We start from the raw sequence: 20,242 nt of genomic DNA on the forward strand, positions 1-20,242 counted from the left end.
AAGATTTGTTGTGCTCTTGCTTTGATATGTGCCTTAGTTCATCTATACTGACTATTCCCGCATCTCTCAAGGTAATGACTATTTCTGGAGCTCTGGACCATTTGCAATAGCAGTTTTACTTACATTCACATACTAAGTCCCATCAACGCAATTGAGGAAGAACCCGTGGATTAAGACTCTTCCTGCTCTAACAAGGCTACTCTAGGGTGTGAAATTCTTTGCTCAGGTACAATTTATGTTGTCTTTTGTAGATGTGCTCCTCTGTTTAATTATTGTTTGTTTGTTGAATCGCCATTACCAGCATTTGCCCCTGAAATTTCATCGATTTTACATAAATGGAATCCTCCAAAGACATGTACATGGCAAAGTGGACTGAGTCGTTGACCGAATTGTTTGTACGTCTGATGGTGAATGAGGTAAAAAAGGGAAATCGCACATCATGTACCTACAACAGAGTAGGGTGGATTAACATTGAGGGAGAATTTAATAAACAAACAGGACTTCGCTTTAGTCTACCACAGTTCAAGAATAAGGCACAGAAACTAAAGAGACAATATGGTAGTTTCAAGAAGCTGCTTTCAACAACGGGATTTGGATGGGACGATGAGAGCAAGAGGGTTGTCGTGGACGATGAAACTGTCTGGGCAAATCACATCAAGGTGATATTACTTACTTAGGTCCTCTTATTGCTGAAACCTCAAATGTAAGATTTATAAAAGGTTGAGTATTGCCTGATATTATTTTGAAAATGGCGCAGGCTAATACTGAATGGGCCAAGTTCAGGAAGGACGGATTTCCTTTGTATTCACAGCTTTGTCTTGTGTTTGGGGATACATACGCTACTGGGGAGTTTGCAATAGGAAATGCGCAAAGCGTGGCGCCGTCGGAGGGTACAGGTGATAGTGGTGGTGGTGGTGGTGACAATGATGTTCATGTCGACCTAAGCGAATCAGAACAGTTTTTCGAAACTCAAGCTAATGTGGAACAATTTAACGTGCCGGCGAGCCCACCTCCAAAAATTCACAAGTTGGATAGGACTCCAAATGCCAAGAGAAGGAGAAAGAGCAGTTCACATTCATTTGACGCGACCTGCAAAGCCATTCAAGAGATGATCAAAGCTAAGACGGTTCAAACATCAAGTGCCTCCGTTACCTCACAGTCCTCAACTCCTGTGGACCCTTACTCTGTAGCAGCTGTGGCTGCCGTCCTAAATGCCATACATGACTTGGACAAGGTTCTTTACATCAAAGCTATGAATCGTGCTGTCAGTAATGCCTCTTGGAGAGAGGGCTTCCTGACATGTCTTCCCGAAATGAGAGTTGCCTTTATTGAGTCTATGGATGAGTAGTTGGGCGATTGAGTAGTTGTTGGGTTATAGTATGCCGTTTTATGTTTGAGTTCATTTCGGCCTTTCACTTATGTATTTCAGACATTGACTTGTCTTTATTCCTATGCACTTGTGATGATGTTGAGACTTTGCTTTAATGTGATTGAATTCCATAATTATCTGTCCAGTGGTATTAAATTCCCCACATATCAGTTCAAATGTATTGGCTTCCCAACTGACATGTTGAGTTTGTCTTCTTCTTTCGCATGACGGCCTAGGTAATATGGAAGGGGATCAAAGTAGCTGGTCTAATGATCAAGTAGCATCAAGTGAAACAATTCTATCAGGTGAACAAGACTTTGATGAGGATAAGTTGAATATATTGTTGGTATGGTTGTCTACTGCTTGGTTGCATAGATCCATGCACAGGACAGAACTTATTAGGGATAGCGTATTGACAGGACCCGAATGGGTTAGCGAGCTTCTTCATGGACATTCGGATAGAGTATACGAAGCATTTAGAATGGAGAGACATGTTTTTCTTAACCTTTGTGGTTTGCTCAAGTCAAGAGGTTGGTTGGCAGACAGTCGATATGTTAGGGTAGATGAACAGGTTGCCATTTTTTTATTAATGATTTGTCACAAGAACTCCAACAGAGCTATATGTGAGAGATTCCAACGTTCAGGAGAGACTGTCAGCAAGTACTTTGGTGCGGTGTTGAAAGCTGTTTTGGAATTGGCGAAGGAGATTATCGTACCTCCTTCATTTGATGTTGTCCCAGAAGAAATTCGGATTGAGCCAAAGTTTAATCGTTACTTCAATGTACGTTTTTTGTACATTTCCTTGCACCATTTGGTTAGTTTTGGTCATAAGGTTGTCTAATGTATGTATTTAATTAAATGACAGGGGTGCATAGGCGCTATGGATGGCACCCATATTCATGCTACCGTACCTGAATGTATGCAAACACGATTTAGAGGTAGAAAAGGCACAACTACTCAGAACGTGCTGTGTGTGTGTTCCTTTGATATGCGATTTACTTTTGTATATGCTGGTTGGGAAGGATCAGCGAACGATTGCCGAGTGTTATCGGCTGCACTTGACACACATCACCTACAGTTTCCTCGACCACCCGCAGGTTCTACTTTGATATATAACGAGTATTTGTGTTTATGAGTTTGCTAGGATTGCATGTCATGATCAATCCATGAATACTTTGTTGCAGGCAAATACTACGCCGTCGATTCTGGTTATGCTTCAAGTCCAGGATTTTTAACACCATTTAAAGGCGAACGGTATCATATACCAGAATTTCGACGAAGTGGGGGACCAACAACAGCAAAGGAATTGTTCAACCACAGGCATTCGTCATTAAGGAATATCATTGAGAGATCCTTTGCGGCTTTGAAGAATCGTTTTTTTGTTTTGAGACATATGCCTCCATTTAAATTTGAAAAACAAACACAGATTGTAATTGCATGCTGTGCGATTCATAACTACATCATTGAGCAAGACAGGATGGATAAGCATTTGTCCATGTATGGAGATCCAGATTATGTGTGTGAAGCTATTGAACAGGGTACAGATGATATAGTGACGACCGAAGAGGGAAACGAGATGAACATTATCAGGAAACGTATTGCCAATAAAATGGCTAGGGATAATCATATGCCGGAGATTCCATGAAATTCGGTTTTCCACTATTGTATTGTACTTCCATTATTATTATTCGAGGATTATTTGCTTTTTTTGCCTTTTGTAATATAATGTTGTATTGTAGGATTCGTATTATGTGTAATTGAGGATTTGGAACCAGGTATTCTTGTAATGACATGTTATTTTGGAATTTCTGTTCTTTCTATTTGAGGATTTAAAAAAATGCACTATATTTTGTCTCGAATATCATGCATTGTAGGTTAAGATAAATAACATTTTGCAATTGAGCTCGGACTATCTTTGTTGCAGAAATAGAATTGGCGCGTTGTTATCGAATGCATTTTTGGCTTAGAATACCTGTGGCCACCCAATTTGAGTGAAATTTCAATTTTTTTAAGTGTCAAAAAAAAATTCAAAAAATCAAAAAAATAAAAAATTTCAAAACTTCACAGAATAGCTTAGAATACATGTGGCCACCCAGTTTGAGTGAAATTTAAATTTTTTTAGGTGCCTACAAAAAATCAAAAATTTCAAAATTTCACAGAATGGCTTAGAATACCTGTGGGCACCTTAAAAAATTTAAATTTTTACTCAAAGTTGGTGGCCATAGGTATTCTAAGCCATTTTTGTGAAGTTTGAAATTTTTTAAATTTTTAATTTTTTGGGCGCCTAAAAAATTAAATTTCACTCAAAGTGGGCGACCACAGGTATTTTAAGCCATTTTGTGAAGTTTTGAAATTTTTGATTTTATGATTTTTTTGGGCACCTATTACAAATTAAATTTCACTCAAATTGGGTGGCCACAGGTATTCTAAGTCAGTTTATGAAGTTTTGAAAATTTTCAAATTTTTATATTTTTGGGCACCCAAAAAAATTTAAATTTCACTCAAAGTGGGTGGCCACAGCTATTCTAAGCCATTATGATCAGTTTTGAAATTTTTGATTTTTTTAATTTTTTTTGGGCATCTAAAAATATTTAAATTTCACTCAAAGTGTGTGGCCACAGGTATTCTAGCCATCCTGATAAGTTTTGAAATTTTTTATTTTTTTATTTTTTTTGGGTAAATAAAAAAATTAAAATTTCACTCAAAGTGTATGGCCACAAGTATTCTAGCCATTCTGTGAAGTTTTGAAATTTTTTATTTTTTGATTTTTTGAATTTTTTTTTACACCTATTGAGTTCGGACTATCTTTGTTACGGAAATAGAATGGACACGCCGTTATCAAATGTATTTCTCATCCATAAGCAAAAATTTCCTTATGTTTTACCAAACAGATTTCTCTTTCAGAAATCAATTTCTGGAGCAGAATTAGTCATGTTTTACCAAACAGATTTCTCCTCCAGAAATCAATTTCTGGCAAGAATTCCAGAAATCAATTTCTGGCAAGAATTTGATTTCTGGAGCAGAATGGTTACCATTCGCACCCTTGGTGGCTTAGCTGGATTGATCTCCTTCGCCGATTGACTGAACAAGAGCAGAAGTTCTTGACCGGAGAAAAGAAATGGACAGATGGCTGTGCTGATGCAAGGGAAAGAGTAGCTGGCGGTGGTGGTGATGCTGCTGTTAGTGAGAGGAAGCAAATGGCGTGGGGACTTAGAATAGCAGAATAATGTGTTGACCGAATAATTGAAAGTGGATGAAGTGTTGGTGATGGCATGGAAGATGGAAAAGTAGAAGAATGGGTTGACCATGTAAATTTGTTGCATGAAGTTAGTGGAAAAAGAAATGGCGTGCAAGAATTCAACTTGAGTGGATAACGTGACTAAAGTTCATAGTGTAAACGAAGGACATGATAAGGTTAGGACAGTTAATTCGTAATACAACGTTAATGAATGAAATGATAGATAATTGTAGGATGGTCTTGCGGTAGTTGACAAGGTGATGGTACGGTGATTTCGTAATAATATCTGAGTCTTCCGAAGTTGACGCTTCCATAGCTCGTTGATGGTTATTTAAATTCTCACGTAACGTTCCGTTATGTACGCTCGTTAAACTAACGGATGAAATTTTTGGGATGTCACATTGCGGCCATCGACCCAGGCCCTCGCCGGCCACAGCGAGGGCGGGCAAGGGCCGCGACGCCCTCGCCGACGAACGGCAAGGGCTTTGCGGCCCTCCCCCTTGGGTCTGCAGGGGTCGCCGGCCCTTGCCTAGTGGCTCGCCACCTTCGCCGGTGACTTGCTGGCTCAACGAAGAAGAAGAAGAAAGGAAAAAAAGAAAGAAACGAAAGAAAAGAATAAAAATAAAATAATCAATAAAAAAATTCGATTTTTTTTTAAAAAAATAAAAATTTATCTACGTCAGCGCCACGTATGACAACCGGTGCTAACGTCAGCGATTTCCGGCCAAAATAAGCCAGAAAGACTAAATTGGCAAATAATCAATAGGTTGAGGACAAAATTTGCACAATTGAAAGGTTTATGACTGAATTGGCGACTTTTTAAAAGGTTTAGGACTGAATTGACAAAATTGAAAGATTTAGGATTACATTGGTCGCCGTACAAAAGGTTTAGGACTTTTTGGACAATTTTCCCGACATTTTATCCAACTCTTTGTTTCATGGCTGAACTGATGCTAGTCTCTAGATAAGGCTTTGATTAGTCCCACACTTTCTACTGTTCAGAGAAGCCAAGGGCTTGTTTGGTAATCGGCCAAATAGTGTTTGATTTTATTATTTTGTTCTCGGGAACAAAAAAGAACAGAAATCCGTTTGGCAAATTTTTTGTTCCTAGAAATAGTTTTGGAACAGAATCAAGAATAAAAAACGGAAAAGAAATTTTTTTCTTCTTCTTCTTCTTTCCTAGCCTGTGGCTGGTGGCTGGCGAGGGCGAGGGTCGCCCTCGCCGGACCCTCGCCATATCCGACTAGGGCGACTTTTGGTTTGTGCGCGGGTCCGCTCGGCGAGGGCAGCCCTCGCCCGAGCCGCAACGCCCTCGCAGGCCTTGGCCTGTGGCCTGTCGTTGGCCGTGCCGGCGATCTGGCCATGGGCCAAGGAAGGAGAAGAAGAAAAAAAGAAAAGAAAAAAAAAGGAAAAAAAGAGAAAGAAATATTAAAAAAATTTAAAATATTATTAATAAAAAGAAATTTTGTGCAGTTACCAAACGTATTTTTGTTCTTTTTCTATTCCAGGAATAAAAATTTTAGGCAGTTACCAAACGCTTTCAAATGCTCGGAAATTGTTTCCGGGAATGGAATAAAAAAATCATTTATGAGCAGAAATTATTTTCGGAAATAGAATGGTTACCAAACGTACCCTAAGTTAGTTAGCAGAATGGGATTAGTCCCTACTCCGGACGCACTTTTGACTTTTGCTTTTTTGTTGTTTAACTCGAAGCTTTCACGATATACGCATTTCGACATATATATAATGTGTTTGAATTTTGTATAATGTGTTGAATTTTGCCGGGGAAAGCAAAAGTGAAAAAAATGTTTGAAAAAAAACAGGGCCATTCGAGCATGATGAGGGTAATATATATCCCTTGAAATTAGGAAAAATTATCCAAAAAGTCTTAAATTACTGAACTTTTACCAATTCAGTATTAAACCTTTTAATTGTGATAATTGAGTTTTAAACATTTTCATGTTTTTGCAAATTAAGTTTATTTGGTCAATTTTGGTCAGAAAATCACTGACATGGATACCGGTCATCCTACGTGGCACGGCCGCATTGCATGGACAATTTTAATAATATTTGAATATTTTTCGAATATATATTATTAATTTTTATTTTCTTTTTCCTTTTTTCTTTGCATTTACAACTTTGGCCAATGAGGCTCGTCGGGCCCTTGCCAGCCACTAGCAAAGCTGGGCGAGGGTCACCAGGCCCTAGGCGGCGACAATAAAAAAAAAGAAGGAAAAGAAAGAAAAATAATAAAATAATAAAAAGTTTGAAAATTTATTTAAAAATTTGTCTACATTTGCGCTATCCGTTTCACGTAGAATGGCCAGCGTCTATGCCAGCGATTTCCAGCCAAAATTAGCAGGATTGACTTAATTTGCAAAAATAAGAACTCAGTTGGTAAAATTGCAATAGATTTTTAGATTTTTTTTGGATACTTCTCCCCCTCGGCAGTGTTATGACCTTGAACTTTTGACTTTCGTGGATTGAAATGAATTTTGTCAAGAGTTTGTCGATTCCTATTGCCCTTATGCAATAATTCAACCCACTTTGCTATCATGGGTTTCTCTAAGATAATGCGTGGATATAATCAACTTGGACTTTCTTCGTCGGTCCATAATAAAATGGACAAATTCCGTCTGTCATTATGGAATTCCACCCACATTTCTAGTAAATTTCAAACATTAGTTCTAGATCCTACATTCCAATTGAGCCTTGTCTATACAAAGATCAAAAGACATTAGAGAAAATGGGTTTTGCGATGGATCGTGAAAATAAAAAAGTTGTAAAAAAGCAAAAAAAAAAGGAAAATGATATGGCCAGATAGTAATATTGTATAATAACCTTAGTAAAGCCTAGATAGTTAATTAGAGCTCCAACTTAAAAACCGGAGGCCGCTTGTTCGGTTCTCGCAACTTTACATGTGAAATTGCTCTAGCCGGAGAGTGTGAACTTTATTGGTTTACGAGCTTGCACGGTGTTTCATGAGCATTTGAATAGATCAAGTGTTTCTAGATTATAATAAAATAATCCAACGTGGTGGGCAATTGAGAATGACACATTTTTTTGGTTTTTTTTTTTATGTGGATTGTCGTTCTGCTTTTGTTTTGTCACCCGCCAAGTTATGCCATATTGTTAGGTCTTTCCCGGGCCTTATTTTCTAAAAGATCCAAGTTTTAAGTCTAGACCCCGAACTTTTTTTTGTCTAAGAAAAAACTCAAAACTTTAGGTCCATTTCTAAATTTGTCCCGAAATTTTTTTGTCTCAGAAAATAACCCCAAACTTTAGGCCATTCTCAAATTTGCCTCGAATTTGTTATGTCTAAATAAAATCACAAACTTTCATTCCATTATCAAATCTATCTCGTGGTTTAGTCCCAACTTAATGTGGCATTCCCACGTCAATAACGAATCCACATTAGCAAGGTGACATGAAAAATTATCACCAAAATGAGACTGTTCGAGGATATGAAAATTAGGGACGACTAATGACAATTTTTGTATAAAGACCTAATGAGGCAGATTTTGGATTAGAGTAATTGGTGATTTTTCTGGCATAGATTTAGGCCTGGACCTAAAGTTGAGGGATTTTTTTTTTGACAAAAAAAAGTTCGGGTAGATTTGGACGGTACCTAAATTTTGGATTTTTTTTCTAGATAAAAGAAAAGTTCGAGACAACATTGGGATTAGAGCTGAAGTCGGCAGTTTTTTAAGGGAAGTAGGTTGGTCCTTTCGCCAAGAGTTGTCATTTTTTTATGTTCTTGACCTCTTATATAATGGGAAAAATGACACAAGCAGTACCTGAATTATTGGCTTAATGTGCAATGTGATCCCTAAGCTTTTAATTTGTTTAATGTCATCTCTAAACTTTTGCTATATGTTCAATTTAGTTCCTAAGCTAAATAAAAATATTCAATATATTCTTTCTATTAATTCAAGTTTTGAGATTATATTGAATATTTATTAAAAATTTAAGGATCGTATTGAACAAATTAAAAGTTCAGAGGCTGTATTAAATATATCAAAAATTTATGAATGAATTTGGGAACCGTTTCCGTCGTTATCTAACAAAGTTGTCGATTCGACCATTTTTGTCAACCCTACGAGGTCAGCAGTTTTCACAATTGGCGTTTGGAGAAGTAGGTGAGGAGACACTAACGTCAGCACGTGCGTCTTCGGTAGTCTCTTTCCACCTACTGTTCCCTCCTTAAAATGCTCCGCTCATCCGACAGTTCCGTCATCGTCTCGGTGCAGTGAGCGAGATCGAGCTCGAGCTAGACGACGGCGGCGGCAATGGCGACGACGACGGTGAGGAGGATCAAGCTGGGGTCACAGGGCCTGGAGGTCTCCGCGCAGGGGCTGGGCTGCATGGGCATGTCCTCCTTCTACGGGCCCCCCAAGCCCGACCCCGACATGATCGCCCTCATCCACCACGCCGTCGGCTCCGGCGTCACCTTCCTCGACACCTCCGACATCTACGGCCCCCACACCAACGAAGTCCTCCTCGGAAAGGTCAGATCTTTTTCGGGTTAAGGTCTCGGCTTCCGCATGGTGTTGTAGTATTAGCATGATCGTGCCGAATTCTATGATCCCGCGTCTTGGTTTTCTGTTTTTGGGTGCAATGTTTGGGGTTTTCTTGTGTTGATTTGGTGTTATGTTGATTTGGGTGTTGAGCTTGAGCAGGCGCTGAAGGGAGGGGTGAGACAGAAGGTGGAGTTAGCGACCAAGTATGGGATCAGCTTCGCGGACGGGAAGAGGGAGGTCCGGGGCGATCCGGCGTACGTGAGGGCGGCTTGCGAGGCTAGCTTGAAGCGGCTCGATGTCGATTGCATCGACCTATACTACCAACACCGTATCGATACCCGCATCCCCATCGAAGTCACTGTATGGATCCTCGTTAAACCTTTACCTCTCTTAAGACTTTCTCTGAGCCAGATGATCGGTAGCTAACTAGATTGGTGTTGATGATGCATCGACATGGTTGTTAAGACTTTGTAGTCTTTAGTGGCAGAAATGAACTATTTCCTTGCCTTTTGAATTAGGGAAAAAACCACCAAAAACCCCAAACTTTGCCATCTGTGACACATTTACCCCGAACTTTTTTTTGTGACACTAAAAACCCCGAACTTTGCTTTTTGTGACACATTTACCCCAATGTATTTAGTCCATGGGCATTTTCGTCTTTTCTGCTTTTTCATTTTTTTTTCTTTTTTTTTCCCTTTCCGGCGTGGGGGGCCTCGCCGGATCCGGCGAGGGGGGCCCTCGCCGGCGTCGAGCGAGGGCGGCCCTCGCCAGATCCGGCGAGGGCGGCCCTCGCCCGACTCGGCGAGGTCGACCCTCGCCCGACGCCGGCGAGGGTCGACCTCGCCGAGCCGGCGAGGGCGGCCCTCGCTCGCCCGGCGAGGGCGACCCTCGCCGGCGTCGGCGAGGTTCGCCCTCGCCCGGGCGAGCGAGGGCCGCCCTCGCCCGACTCAGCGAGGTCGACCCTCGCCGGCGTCGGCGAGGGTCGACCTCGCCCGAGCCTCGGCGAGGGCCTCCGCGCCGGATCCGGCGAGGGCCGCCTCGCTCGACGCCGGCGAGGGTCGACCTCGCCAGATCGGGCGAGGGCCGCCCTCGCTCGCCCAGCGAGGGCGGACCTCGCCCGACGCCGGCGAGGGTCGCCCTCGCCCGGGCGAGCGAGGGCGGCCTCGCCCACTCGAGCGAGGTCGACCCTCGCCCGACGCCGGCGAGGGTCGACCTCGCCGAGATCGGGCGAGGCGGCCCTCGCTCGCCTAGGCGAGGGCGGCCTCGCCGGCGTCGGGCGAGGTTCGCCCTCGCACGGGCGAGCGAGGGCGTCCCTCGCCGACTCAGCGAGGTCGACCCTCGCCCGACGCCGGCGAGGTCGACCTCGCCCGAGCCGGGCGAGGGACGCCTCGCTCGCCCGGCGAGGGCGACCCTCGCCGGCGTCGGCGAGGTCCGCCTCGCCCGGGCGAGCGAGGGCCGCCCTCGCCCGACTCAGCGAGGTCGACCTCGCCCGACGCCGGCGAGGGTCGACCTCGCCCGAGTCGGGCGAGGGCCGCCCCGCTCGCCCAGGAGCGGCGAACCTCGCCCGACGCCGGCGAGGGCCGCCTCGCCGGATCTGGCGAGGGCCGCCCTCGCTCGACGCCGGCGAGGGCCCCCTCGCCGGATCCGGCGAGAGCCGACGCCGGCGAGGCCCCCTCGCCGGAAAGGAAAAAAAAAAAAAAAAAAAAGAAAAAGCAGAAAAGACGAAAATGCCCATGGACTAAATACATTGGGGTAAATGTGTCACAAAAAGCAAAGTTCGGGATTTTTGGTGTCACAAAAAAAAGTTCGGGGTAAATGTGTCACAGATGGCAAAGTTTGGGGTTTTTGGTGGTTTTTTCCCTTTGAATTATAAGATACAGTTAAATGAGACTTAAGTTCAGTTACTATCAGAGTTCAAGATGCGGCACGGTCTTGTTAAAGAGGTTGCGGAATTAAGTATTTTAGTGGCTGAGTTTTTTGTTTTATGGGCATCTTTTACAAGTTAAGGGTCAACAAGCATGAAAATTATTCGAAATCTTCCTTTGAGATGAAAGTGCTACGGGGTTCATCCTGATTTATATATACTTTCTGTGGAGACATTTGATTGTTGACGTATCATTGTGAAATATGACAAGCAATTGGAATACTTCTTTTATTTGCCCTCTTCAGTGGTACATTAGATCTAACTAGTTAACTTAATACCTCTGTTATTTGCCCTCTTCTATGATAGATTAGAGAAATCTACCTCTGTTGACTTTAATACCTTGTGACTTTTTTGTTGCATTGAGATGCAGAAAGATTGACTAATCTTTGCTGAGAACTAACTAGTCAAAATGCAATGTTTGAAAAGTCAGGGAACCCAAACTATTTAGGGATCAGGACACAATATAAGCTAATGATGTGCACAATTTTCTGGATCTTAACATGTAAGATCTTGACTGCTGCTGTTTTGTCATGTGAATATTCACAGATTGGAGAGCTAAAGAAGCTCGTTGAAGAGGGTAAAATCAAGTACATCGGTTTATCCGAGGCCTCTGCGCCAACAATCAGAAGAGCACATGCTGTTCATCCCATCACAGCGGTGCAATTGGAGTGGTCGCTGTGGTCGAGAGATGTGGAGGCAGAGATCGTTCCCACATGCAGGTAAGAAATCACTCCATTAAATTGTTTATGCAGTAACAACAGCCTTCTTCTGACTCTGCTCTTCCTTAAAATGTTTGATAGGGAGCTTGGCATTGGAATTGTTGCGTACAGTCCTCTAGGACGGGGATTCTTTTCTGTTGGCTCCAAGCTGTTGGAGAATCTCTCCAAAAATGACATAAGACAGGTCTGTTTCTTTTGGTCAACATAATTAGATGCTCGCAGTGACTGTCATTCTCATTGAAGTGCTGGAAAGCTGTTCTTGTGGTATAAAGAAAAAGTATCTGGATGGGATGAATAACATTTGGTAACACAAATGCTTCATATTCTTATGTCTTCAATCCAGCACACGCCAGACATCCCACCTTTCGTGATTCTAGATTATTGCAAAATCATGACTAGTGGCTTAATGAGCCTGAAAGAGGCAGTGTCCCAGATTCTCACGCTTTTGGGAATGAATAAATATAGGTTTATTTGTAAGTTCCTCTGTTTCCCAGCCTTCCCGCCATTTGCTAATCACTATCCTTTCCCCACTTTCCACCCACCCTTTTTCTCTCATCTTTCTTCACAAGATTAGCGATATCTGCTCAAAATAACCGACACCAGTATCCGGCCTTGGCCCTCCGTCCTTTTCTATTCTCATCTTTCTTCACAAGATAAATTATATCTTGACTCAACCAGTTCTTGAGTGAGGACTTTGTAACACCCTTCTTATGGAAGTTTTGGGATCAAAAGTTTCTATCTGACATAAAGCCAATTGTGTATTACTTCCCGCCATTAGTGTTTGACTAGCGATTGTGCTGGGCAAGTGAAGTAGCTATATTTTTTAGCTAAAAGAGCTTTACGTCTGATAACATTCTTCTACACATCATCTACATGGACAAATGGTACCATCACACGTACAAAACTTAGATTGTCGATTTTGTTTCTGTTGTCACATCTTACATCAAAACCATCAGCCTTGCGGTAGTTGCTAGATCACTTCGTTCCACATTTCTAATGTTTACAATTTGGGACAAGATATATTAATCATTTCAAGATAATCTCTAACTAATCATGCTTTCCAGATACACAGTGGTCGTGCACTTCCAAATGCTTATCATGTCAAGTAATAAGACAATCTGATGGCATGCAATGCAACTACTTTGGCACTTGTTGCCGTAGAATTTGGTGCTAAAAGGAAAATGATAGTTGCTCATATGTTCTTTGCTGAGACAGTGCTCTATGTTATGCAGTCCATACCAAGGTTCCAGCCAGAGAACTTCGCTCACAATGCGAAGCTATTCGACCAAGTGAATGAAATTGCGCAAAGAAAGAGATGCACCCCGTCGCAGTTAGCCATCGCCTGGGTACACCACCAGGGTGACGACGTCTGCCCGATTCCCGGCACGACCAAGATTGAGAATTTCAACCAGAACATTGGAGCTCTGTCCGTAAAGCTTACACCTGAAGAAATGGCCGAGCTGGAATTGATTGCTTCTGCGGACAATGTCAAGGGTGGCAGGTACCCAAGCAGCGTGCCTACGTGGGAAAACTCTGATACTCCACCCCTTTCTTCATGGAAAGCTGCTTAGGAAACATGTCTGCTTATGTTGCCGCATCTTTTATATACAGAGTTTGAGCATTTGCTGCTAAAGTATTTTGAGGCTTGTGTTGTGTCTGTTGTAAGTACGTGTATGAAGAGAGTGCTTATTATCCTGTAATAAAATCTGGACTTCAGAGAGTAACTGTTATCATTTTGTAAAAATGACATTCACTATGAGAAGATTAAAGATGTGTAGGAAGCTTATCGGGGGAAGATGACTCAAGAAACACAGAGCAAGTTGAATACCAACCGAGCCCGCAATGCCAGTTCATCAGGGTGACTTTTAGAATCACGAAACCGGGATTTCGAGGAATTCAACTCCTCCATACATACTAGACTGACACTTTGTTCACCTCAACCATGAGTTCAATACTTAGACCGTGTACAATGTTCTTTCAGGATTGGATACTAGACAAAGAAGCAATGCTAAGAGGAACTTTTTCTAAAACAGCACCATTGCTTCTCTTAAAAGACCGTCGAGGCCTCCCAGGGCACTGTTGGGAGAGCCCGGATAGATCATCATACTTATCAAGAAGGTGCCCATGTGTGGACTTTCTTGCTAGTTGCTATGCATATGGAGTTTCGACTCCCTTTTGTCAAATTTTCTTTCAGAAAAAGAAGAGCCATAGGAGATTTTGAGTTTCACACTTAAAAAAAAAGGGCATTTCCTGGCAAAAAGCGTGGATATTGTGAACTTGGGCTTTTTTTGTCTGTCCATAGTAAATAGACAAAATTCCGTTGAACAAGTACCAAAAAAGCTTGTCGGACATATTATTGTACTATGTTTTATAATAAGAATCTTACTTTTGGCCAAAATCCTTTTAGTATTGTCCTTCCGTCTGAAAAAGCATATTACAAGATGCATGTGTGTTTCTTTGTATCTAGTGTCTATCTATTAGTGTATGATCAAGAAGGTGCCCATGTGTGGACTTTCTTGCTACTTGCTATACATATGGAGTTTCAACTCCTTTTGTCAATTTTTCTTTTTGCTTTTTGTATAATAGAAAAAGAAGAGCGGTAGGAGATTATGAGCTTCACAAAAAAAATAAAAAATGAATTACCTATCGTGAGTTATCCACAAAAAGTGTGGATAGTGTGAACTTGAACTTTTCTTATCTGTCCATATTTAAAGGACAAATTTCGCTGGATAAGTACAAAAGAAGCCTATAAGTTGTAATACCGTACCGTGTCTAATAAAAGCCATTACTTTTGTTCAAATTAGTCTTATCCTTCCTTTTGAGAAAGCATGTTGCCGTGCGCATGTGTGGTCCTTTACTCCTTTGTGTCTGATGGTTCTACCTACTGTTTGTATCATTTTCCTAAAAATGTGTGCTTGTATTATTACTGTATTACCCTTGGCTCTGCCTATAAAAGGTAACTTCTTGACGAGGTTGAAGAAGATTAGAGTTCGAAAAAATCGCGAGTTCATATACACACTATGATTTTCTAAACACTTTATTTTTTTCCTCATGGACGTTTCTTGAGCTTTTTAGTAAAGATTAATACCACAAAAAATTTTAAACTGTTATATCCATGATAAATTTATCCTGAATTAATTTTTTGATCATAAAACATCAAAACTGATACATTTGTAATAAATTTAGCCAGAACTAATTTTTTGACTACAAAAAACCCCAAATTAATACACCTGTGACAAATTTATCCTACGTTAAATTGGATTAATACTACGAAAAAATCACAAATTGATAAACCTGTGAATAACGGATGGGTAAAACCCAAAATTGGTACATCCGTCAACTACCAAGTGTCATCCGACTAAGCAATTTGATGGTAAAATTAACAGAAGCTAACGAAAGGTAAATTTGTCACTGGATTAGGTAAATTTACTACTCAATTTAGGGTTTTTTTTTATATTAACCCTTTAAATAATTTACTTTTACGTCCATGCCTTTAGATTATAATAAAATAGTTAGGAATAAGATTGTGAAATGACCCTTTTTCAGTTTAATTTGGAGGTTAGAGTTGTGCAATGTTGTTCTGTTCATGTTTTTGTCTCCCCTTTAAGCTGTGCCATACCGTTGGAGGTCTTTTTGCCAAAAGTTGTGTCATGTTATGTTCTTGACCTCTAAATTAAGGAATCGGCTGCTCCACTGATCTTGTGTGTGTGTGTGTGTTTTTTAAATAATCCACTAACGTTGTGTTTGTAGACAAGACGGCATGGAATTATTTGCCAACCTTCACATTGTACACCCACACATCAATGGATATTCCTCTAGAAAGTACAAAACACACACGGCAGAGGTAGAACATCTATCAAGATTAAAAGAAATCCTTTAGGTGGATAACTGAAAAACAATTTAAGGGAAAAAGTCATAAAAAATCTCAAACTATATTCACTATGACGCATTGACCCTGAATATTTTTTTTTTGCGACATCTAAAACCCCAAACTATGCCAATAGTGACAAATTTACTCTAAACCTTTTTATTGTGAAATCAAAATTCTCAAATTTATGCTTGTGTGACACATTTACCATCCGTTAACTAAAACTTAAGTTCAGTTGATTGTCGAGGTCCAGATGCGGCACGATGTTGTTAAAGAGGTCGTGGAATTTAGTAATTTTAGTGGCTGAGTTTGTCTTATGGGCATCTCTTGCAAGTTAAGGGTCAACGAGCATGAAAATTATTTGAAATGTTCCTTTGAGATGAAAGTGCTATGAGGTCATCCTAATTTATATACGAGAATCACATTGAAAGTTGTTCCTCGACTTTCTACGGAGACATTTGATTCTTGACATATCATTGCGAATTATGAAAATTACTTGGAATACTTCTTTTATCTGCCCTCTTCAGCGATAGATTAGAGAAATCTACCTCCGTTAACTTAATGCCTGGCAACTTTTTGGTTGCTTTGAGATGCATAAAGATTGATTAATCTTTGTTGTGTTGTCATGTGTGTAAAATATGGGTTTTAAACGTCAAAAAGTCAAAGGGAAAAGGAAAAGAAAAGAGAAAAGAAAAAGTTTGAAAAGTCAAAAAGAATAAAAAGAAGTATTATAAAAGGGGAAAAATGAGACCATCGGCTGAGAGAAGCAAGAGCTCATCGAGAAGAAGAAAGAGAGGAAAGAAAGAAGAAAGAAGGGAGAAAGAAAGGGTTTTTGCACGTGCTCGCCACAGTAGTCTCGCCAAGCCGGAGTTCCTTCGTATCGCCATGCTCGGTAAGTATTCACGCCCCTTGTTCGTTCAATCAGAATATTTTTCCGGGTTAGGGCTTATATTTTGGAGTTATGAATTATTCGAGCGTCGAAATCCGATTTTTGAGTCGTTGAGCTGTGAATATATATAGAATTGGTAGTTTAGGGTGCTGCAAGGCCGTGAGATTTTACGGAACTCGATTTGGACTTTCGGTTTGCCGGATATGAATTTTCGAAGTTGGCCGCACAAGGTGAACAGTGCGCGACCAGTGGCTTTTAGGCTGATTTTCGTCAGTTTTTGGCTCGATTTTGGGACGACCAAGTTGGAGCTTTTGTAATACTCTGAACGGGCTTTCTTTTGACTATAAGTTTGCTAAGATCGGAATTCGATGAAGAAAGTTATGGCGCAATCAAGTTTCGCGTTCAAGTTTCGCATTGCGGACGAGTTGGATAATCGCTTTGGAGGAGCGATTTGTGAGCGCGTTTGAGTCATTTTGGTTAGCGTCTAAGCTTGGTTTAGTCGAGTCGTTAGTGAAAATGGTGTTTTACTTGGTGTTGACGTCGATTCTCGTTTAATTGATAGGATTACGAGATCGTCGGTTCGAGTGAGCGTCGTTGTATGATTTTTGGGGGTTCCAGGTGAGTGGTGCTATCTCTTCTACGAATTTATAAACTCATGTCTTGGAAGTGACAAAGATTTGAGTATTGTATGAGTTAATAAGCATGTTTTGTGCATAAAGATCAAGATCGAGCAATTACTACCATTTTGCATTTGAGAATGATTTGAGAAATGAATTATGAAAGGTGTTGAGAAAGTTATTTATATGAACTGTTTTACGAACTGATTTATGAAGGGTTCTGAAAGAGCTTGAGAAATGCCATGTGAAATGTATTGTGAAGATTAAATGCTGTGGTTTGTAAAACCAAAATGTGATATTTATTCTGGATTGGCTTTGTGAATTGTGAAGAGTATTGTTATGAGTTTGCGTTGGTGCTCAATATCACTGTGAGCCTAATGTGGGGCTTGTGGGTATGCGCATACTAGTCTAGGATATCCTTGTGGGCCGAGCCACCGGCTTATAGTAGGTGGAGACCTTGCCAATGGGGAATCTTGGTTGCCTTATCACGGGGCGAGATGCGTGATCATGGTTTGATATTGAGCAATAGATTGGTCGATGGATAGACCATCGATGTGTTTTCTGCTGTGCCAGAGCAAATCCTTGAGAGCGATGGCAGTGCGGCTGTGGCTCAAAAAGGATAATATCAGGTCGGGTTGAGGGATGGCAGTGCGGCTGCGCCTCTACCCCGAACGAGGCCTTCTAGGATGAGATTAGTCAATGGAATAGACCATTGACGTGTGATTTGACGAGATTAATCAATGGACTTGACCATTAATGATTGAATTGTGATGGTGTATTAAATGAGTATTTTCTGGTTTGTAATCAAGTTTTGTGAAAAGAAAATAACTCATATTTGATATGATATGTATATGATATTGTGGGTTTAAATTATGAGTTTTCGATATTTTTATATATGTATAGTGGTTGCTCGATCTGCTTAGAAGAGATACGCACTACTTACTGAGCTGTCGTTGCTCACCCTCCTCTTTTCCCAATCTTTCAGGTTCTTTATTTAGCAGCCAATAGAGCGAGAGGAAGAGCGATGTCATGGGGACTTTTGGGTGATTTGAGGCTGCGTCCTTCAGGTGGAAGGACGGCCGTGTCATCCCCCATCCTGGTAGATTTCGGGGTGTGACAATATGAATATTCAAAAATTGGAGAGCTAAAGAAACTCGTTGAAGAGGGTAAAATCAAATACATCGGTTTATCCGAGGCCTCAGCGTCAACAATCAGGAGAGCACATGCTGTTCGTCCCATCACGGCAGCGCAATTGGAGTGGTCGCTGTGGACCAGAGATGTGGAGGCAGAGATCGTTCCCACATGCAGGCAGAAAATCACTCCGTCAATTTGTTGATGCAGTAACAATAGCTTTCTTCTGACTCTGCTTTTCCTTAAAATGGCGACCAGGGAGCCTGGCATTGGAATTGTTGCGTACAGTCCTTTAGGTCGAGGATTCTTTTCCGTTGGTTCCAAGATTTTGGAGAATTTCGCTGGGGATGACTTTAGAGGGGTTTGTTTCTGCTGATCAACATAATATGATCACAATGACTGTCATTCTTATCGATGCGCTCGAAACTATGAGTTCTTCTGGTATACAGAAGAACTAGGCCCTCACCCACCGTTCTACATTAGCGTAAAAACATACTTAATGGCTTAATGAGCCTGAAAGATGCAGTTTCCCGAATCTCATGCTTTCGGGAATATACAGCTATAGACTTACTTGAAAGTTCCTGTATCCCAGCCTTCCCGCCATTTGCTATTCACTATCCTTTCCTCCGTTTCCACCCATCCTTTTCTCTTATCTTTCTTCATAAGATAAGCGATATTTCCTCAATATAAGCAACACCCGTATCCCGCCACAGCCTTCCGTCCTTTTTTATTCTCATCTATCTCGTCTTTCTTCGCGAGATATCTCCACAGAACCAGTTCTTGACTGAGGACTCGCTAACACCCTTTTTAGGAAGTTTTGGGATCAAGTTCCTATCTGACATAAAGCCAATCGTGGATTACTTCCCGCGATTGGTGTTTGACTAGTGATTGTCCCTTTTAAGTGAAGTATCTATCGTCGTTTTAGCTAAAAAGAGCTTTACTTCCGATAATATTCTTCTGCGCATAATGTAGATTTGTGATTTCTTTGTTTTGAGTGTTATAAATGGATTCCACCGCATGTAGATAGATTTGTTAGAATAATTAACTATAAATCACGTCTTCATCTAACAGTTTAAGCTTTTAGAACAGTTGATAGTGGTTTATCAAAATCTCACAAGATTGTCGCTTTTGTTTATGTTGTCACCTCTTACATCAAAACCATCAGCCTTGCGTGGATATTGCTAGAGCACTTCTCTCCACATTTCGAATGCTTACAATTTTTAACAAGATGATTTAATCCTTTCAATCATTCCTTCCAGATACACAGTGATTGTGAACTTCCAAATGCTTATCATATCAAGTAACAAGACAATCTGATGGCATGCAATGCGACCACTTCTAGTATTGTTTACACTTGTTGCCGGGTGCTAATAAGAAAATGATAATTGCTCATACGCTCTCCACTGAGACAGTGCTCTATGTTATGCAGTCCATACCAAGGTTCCAGCCAGAGAACTTGGCTCACAATGCGAAGCTATTCGACCGAGTGAATGAAATTGCGCAAAGAAAGGGATGCACCCCGTCGCAGTTAGCCCTTGCCTGGGTACACCTGCAGGGGGACAACGTCTGTCCGATTCCCGGCATGACCAAGATCGAGAATTTCAACGGGAACATTGGAGCTCTGTCCAAGAAGCTTACACCAGAAGAAATGGCCGAGCTGGAATCGATTGCTTCTGCAGACAATGTCAAGGGTGGCAAGTACATAAGCAGCTTGCCGACGTGGGAAAACTCCGATATTCCACCCCTTTCTTCATGGAAAGCTGCTTAGAAACATGTTTGCTTCTGTAGCCGCATCTTTCGTATACAGTGAGCATTTGCTGGTTGCTGTTATAGTGTCTTGAGGCTGTGTTGTGCGTCTGTTATAAGTACGTACTTGTCATCCTATAATAAAATGTGGACTTTAGAGAGTAACTGTTATCATTTTGTATAAATGACATTCACCATGAGAAGATTATACACGAAAAACC

At 41.2% G+C, this 20,242-nt stretch overlaps 3 protein-coding genes across 5 annotated transcripts; all 3 read left to right on the forward strand.

Moving 5' to 3' along the window:
- The first annotated feature begins 214 nt into the window (after positions 1 to 214).
- Positions 215 to 1,379, forward strand: LOC115663482 (L10-interacting MYB domain-containing protein-like). The gene is made up of 2 exons (XM_030585480.2): positions 215 to 659; positions 758 to 1,379. The coding sequence occupies exons 1-2, from the start codon at positions 336 to 338 to the stop codon at positions 1,346 to 1,348; spliced, it is 915 nt and encodes a 304-aa protein (XP_030441340.1). The 5' UTR covers positions 215 to 335; the 3' UTR covers positions 1,349 to 1,379.
- Positions 1,380 to 1,529: 150 nt separating this feature from the next.
- On the forward strand, positions 1,530 to 3,149 carry LOC130140251 (uncharacterized). Of its 2 annotated transcripts, XR_008818289.1 has the most exons (4): positions 1,547 to 1,674; positions 1,985 to 2,150; positions 2,235 to 2,307; positions 2,554 to 3,149. XR_008818289.1 is itself a non-coding variant. In XM_056319201.1 (3 exons), the coding sequence occupies exons 1-3, from the start codon at positions 1,611 to 1,613 to the stop codon at positions 3,012 to 3,014; spliced, it is 1,074 nt and encodes a 357-aa protein (XP_056175176.1). In that variant the 5' UTR covers positions 1,530 to 1,610; the 3' UTR covers positions 3,015 to 3,149. The 2 variants fall into 2 exon arrangements, 1 of the variants encoding a protein (XP_056175176.1); XM_056319201.1 differs by having other exon boundaries at positions 1,530 to 2,150.
- Positions 3,150 to 8,745: 5,596 nt separating this feature from the next.
- On the forward strand, positions 8,746 to 20,206 carry LOC115665409 (probable aldo-keto reductase 2). Of its 2 annotated transcripts, XM_056311066.1 has the most exons (8): positions 8,746 to 9,115; positions 9,287 to 9,487; positions 11,598 to 11,770; positions 11,852 to 11,954; positions 13,003 to 13,335; positions 18,310 to 18,452; positions 18,534 to 18,636; positions 19,705 to 20,206. In XM_056311066.1, exons 1-8 carry the CDS (start codon positions 8,897 to 8,899, stop codon positions 20,041 to 20,043), a joined length of 1,614 nt encoding a protein of 537 aa, XP_056167041.1. In that variant the 5' UTR covers positions 8,746 to 8,896; the 3' UTR covers positions 20,044 to 20,206. The 2 variants fall into 2 exon arrangements, with proteins under 2 accessions (XP_056167041.1, XP_056167033.1); XM_056311058.1 differs by lacking the exons at positions 13,003 to 13,335; positions 18,310 to 18,452; positions 18,534 to 18,636 and having other exon boundaries at positions 8,754 to 9,115.
- The last annotated feature ends 36 nt before the right edge of the window (positions 20,207 to 20,242 follow it).

This window comes from Syzygium oleosum, unplaced genomic scaffold (genome assembly GCF_021117445.2).
Source record: "Syzygium oleosum isolate NSW1041296 unplaced genomic scaffold, Sole_v2.1 Sole_v2.01, whole genome shotgun sequence".
Lineage (NCBI taxonomy): Eukaryota > Viridiplantae > Streptophyta > Magnoliopsida > Myrtales > Myrtaceae > Syzygium > Syzygium oleosum.

Excerpts from the sequence above, each read along its gene's own strand:
- LOC115663482 (XM_030585480.2), top strand. The coding sequence starts at position 336 with ATGGAATCCTCCAAAGACATGTACATGGCAAAGTGGACTGAGTCGTTG. Across the intron at positions 660-757 it reads TCTGGGCAAATCACATCAAG|GCTAATACTGAATGGGCCAA; the intron begins GTGATATTACTT and ends AAAATGGCGCAG.
- LOC130140251 (XM_056319201.1), top strand. The coding sequence starts at position 1,611 with ATGGAAGGGGATCAAAGTAGCTGGTCTAATGATCAAGTAGCATCAAGT. Across the intron at positions 2,151-2,234 it reads AGTTTAATCGTTACTTCAAT|GGGTGCATAGGCGCTATGGA; the intron begins GTACGTTTTTTG and ends ATTAAATGACAG. Across the intron at positions 2,308-2,553 it reads TATGCAAACACGATTTAGAG|GCAAATACTACGCCGTCGAT; the intron begins GTAGAAAAGGCA and ends ACTTTGTTGCAG.
- LOC115665409 (XM_056311066.1), top strand. The coding sequence starts at position 8,897 with ATGGCGACGACGACGGTGAGGAGGATCAAGCTGGGGTCACAGGGCCTG. Across the intron at positions 9,116-9,286 it reads ACGAAGTCCTCCTCGGAAAG|GCGCTGAAGGGAGGGGTGAG; the intron begins GTCAGATCTTTT and ends GAGCTTGAGCAG. Across the intron at positions 18,453-18,533 it reads GAGATCGTTCCCACATGCAG|GGAGCCTGGCATTGGAATTG; the intron begins GCAGAAAATCAC and ends AATGGCGACCAG.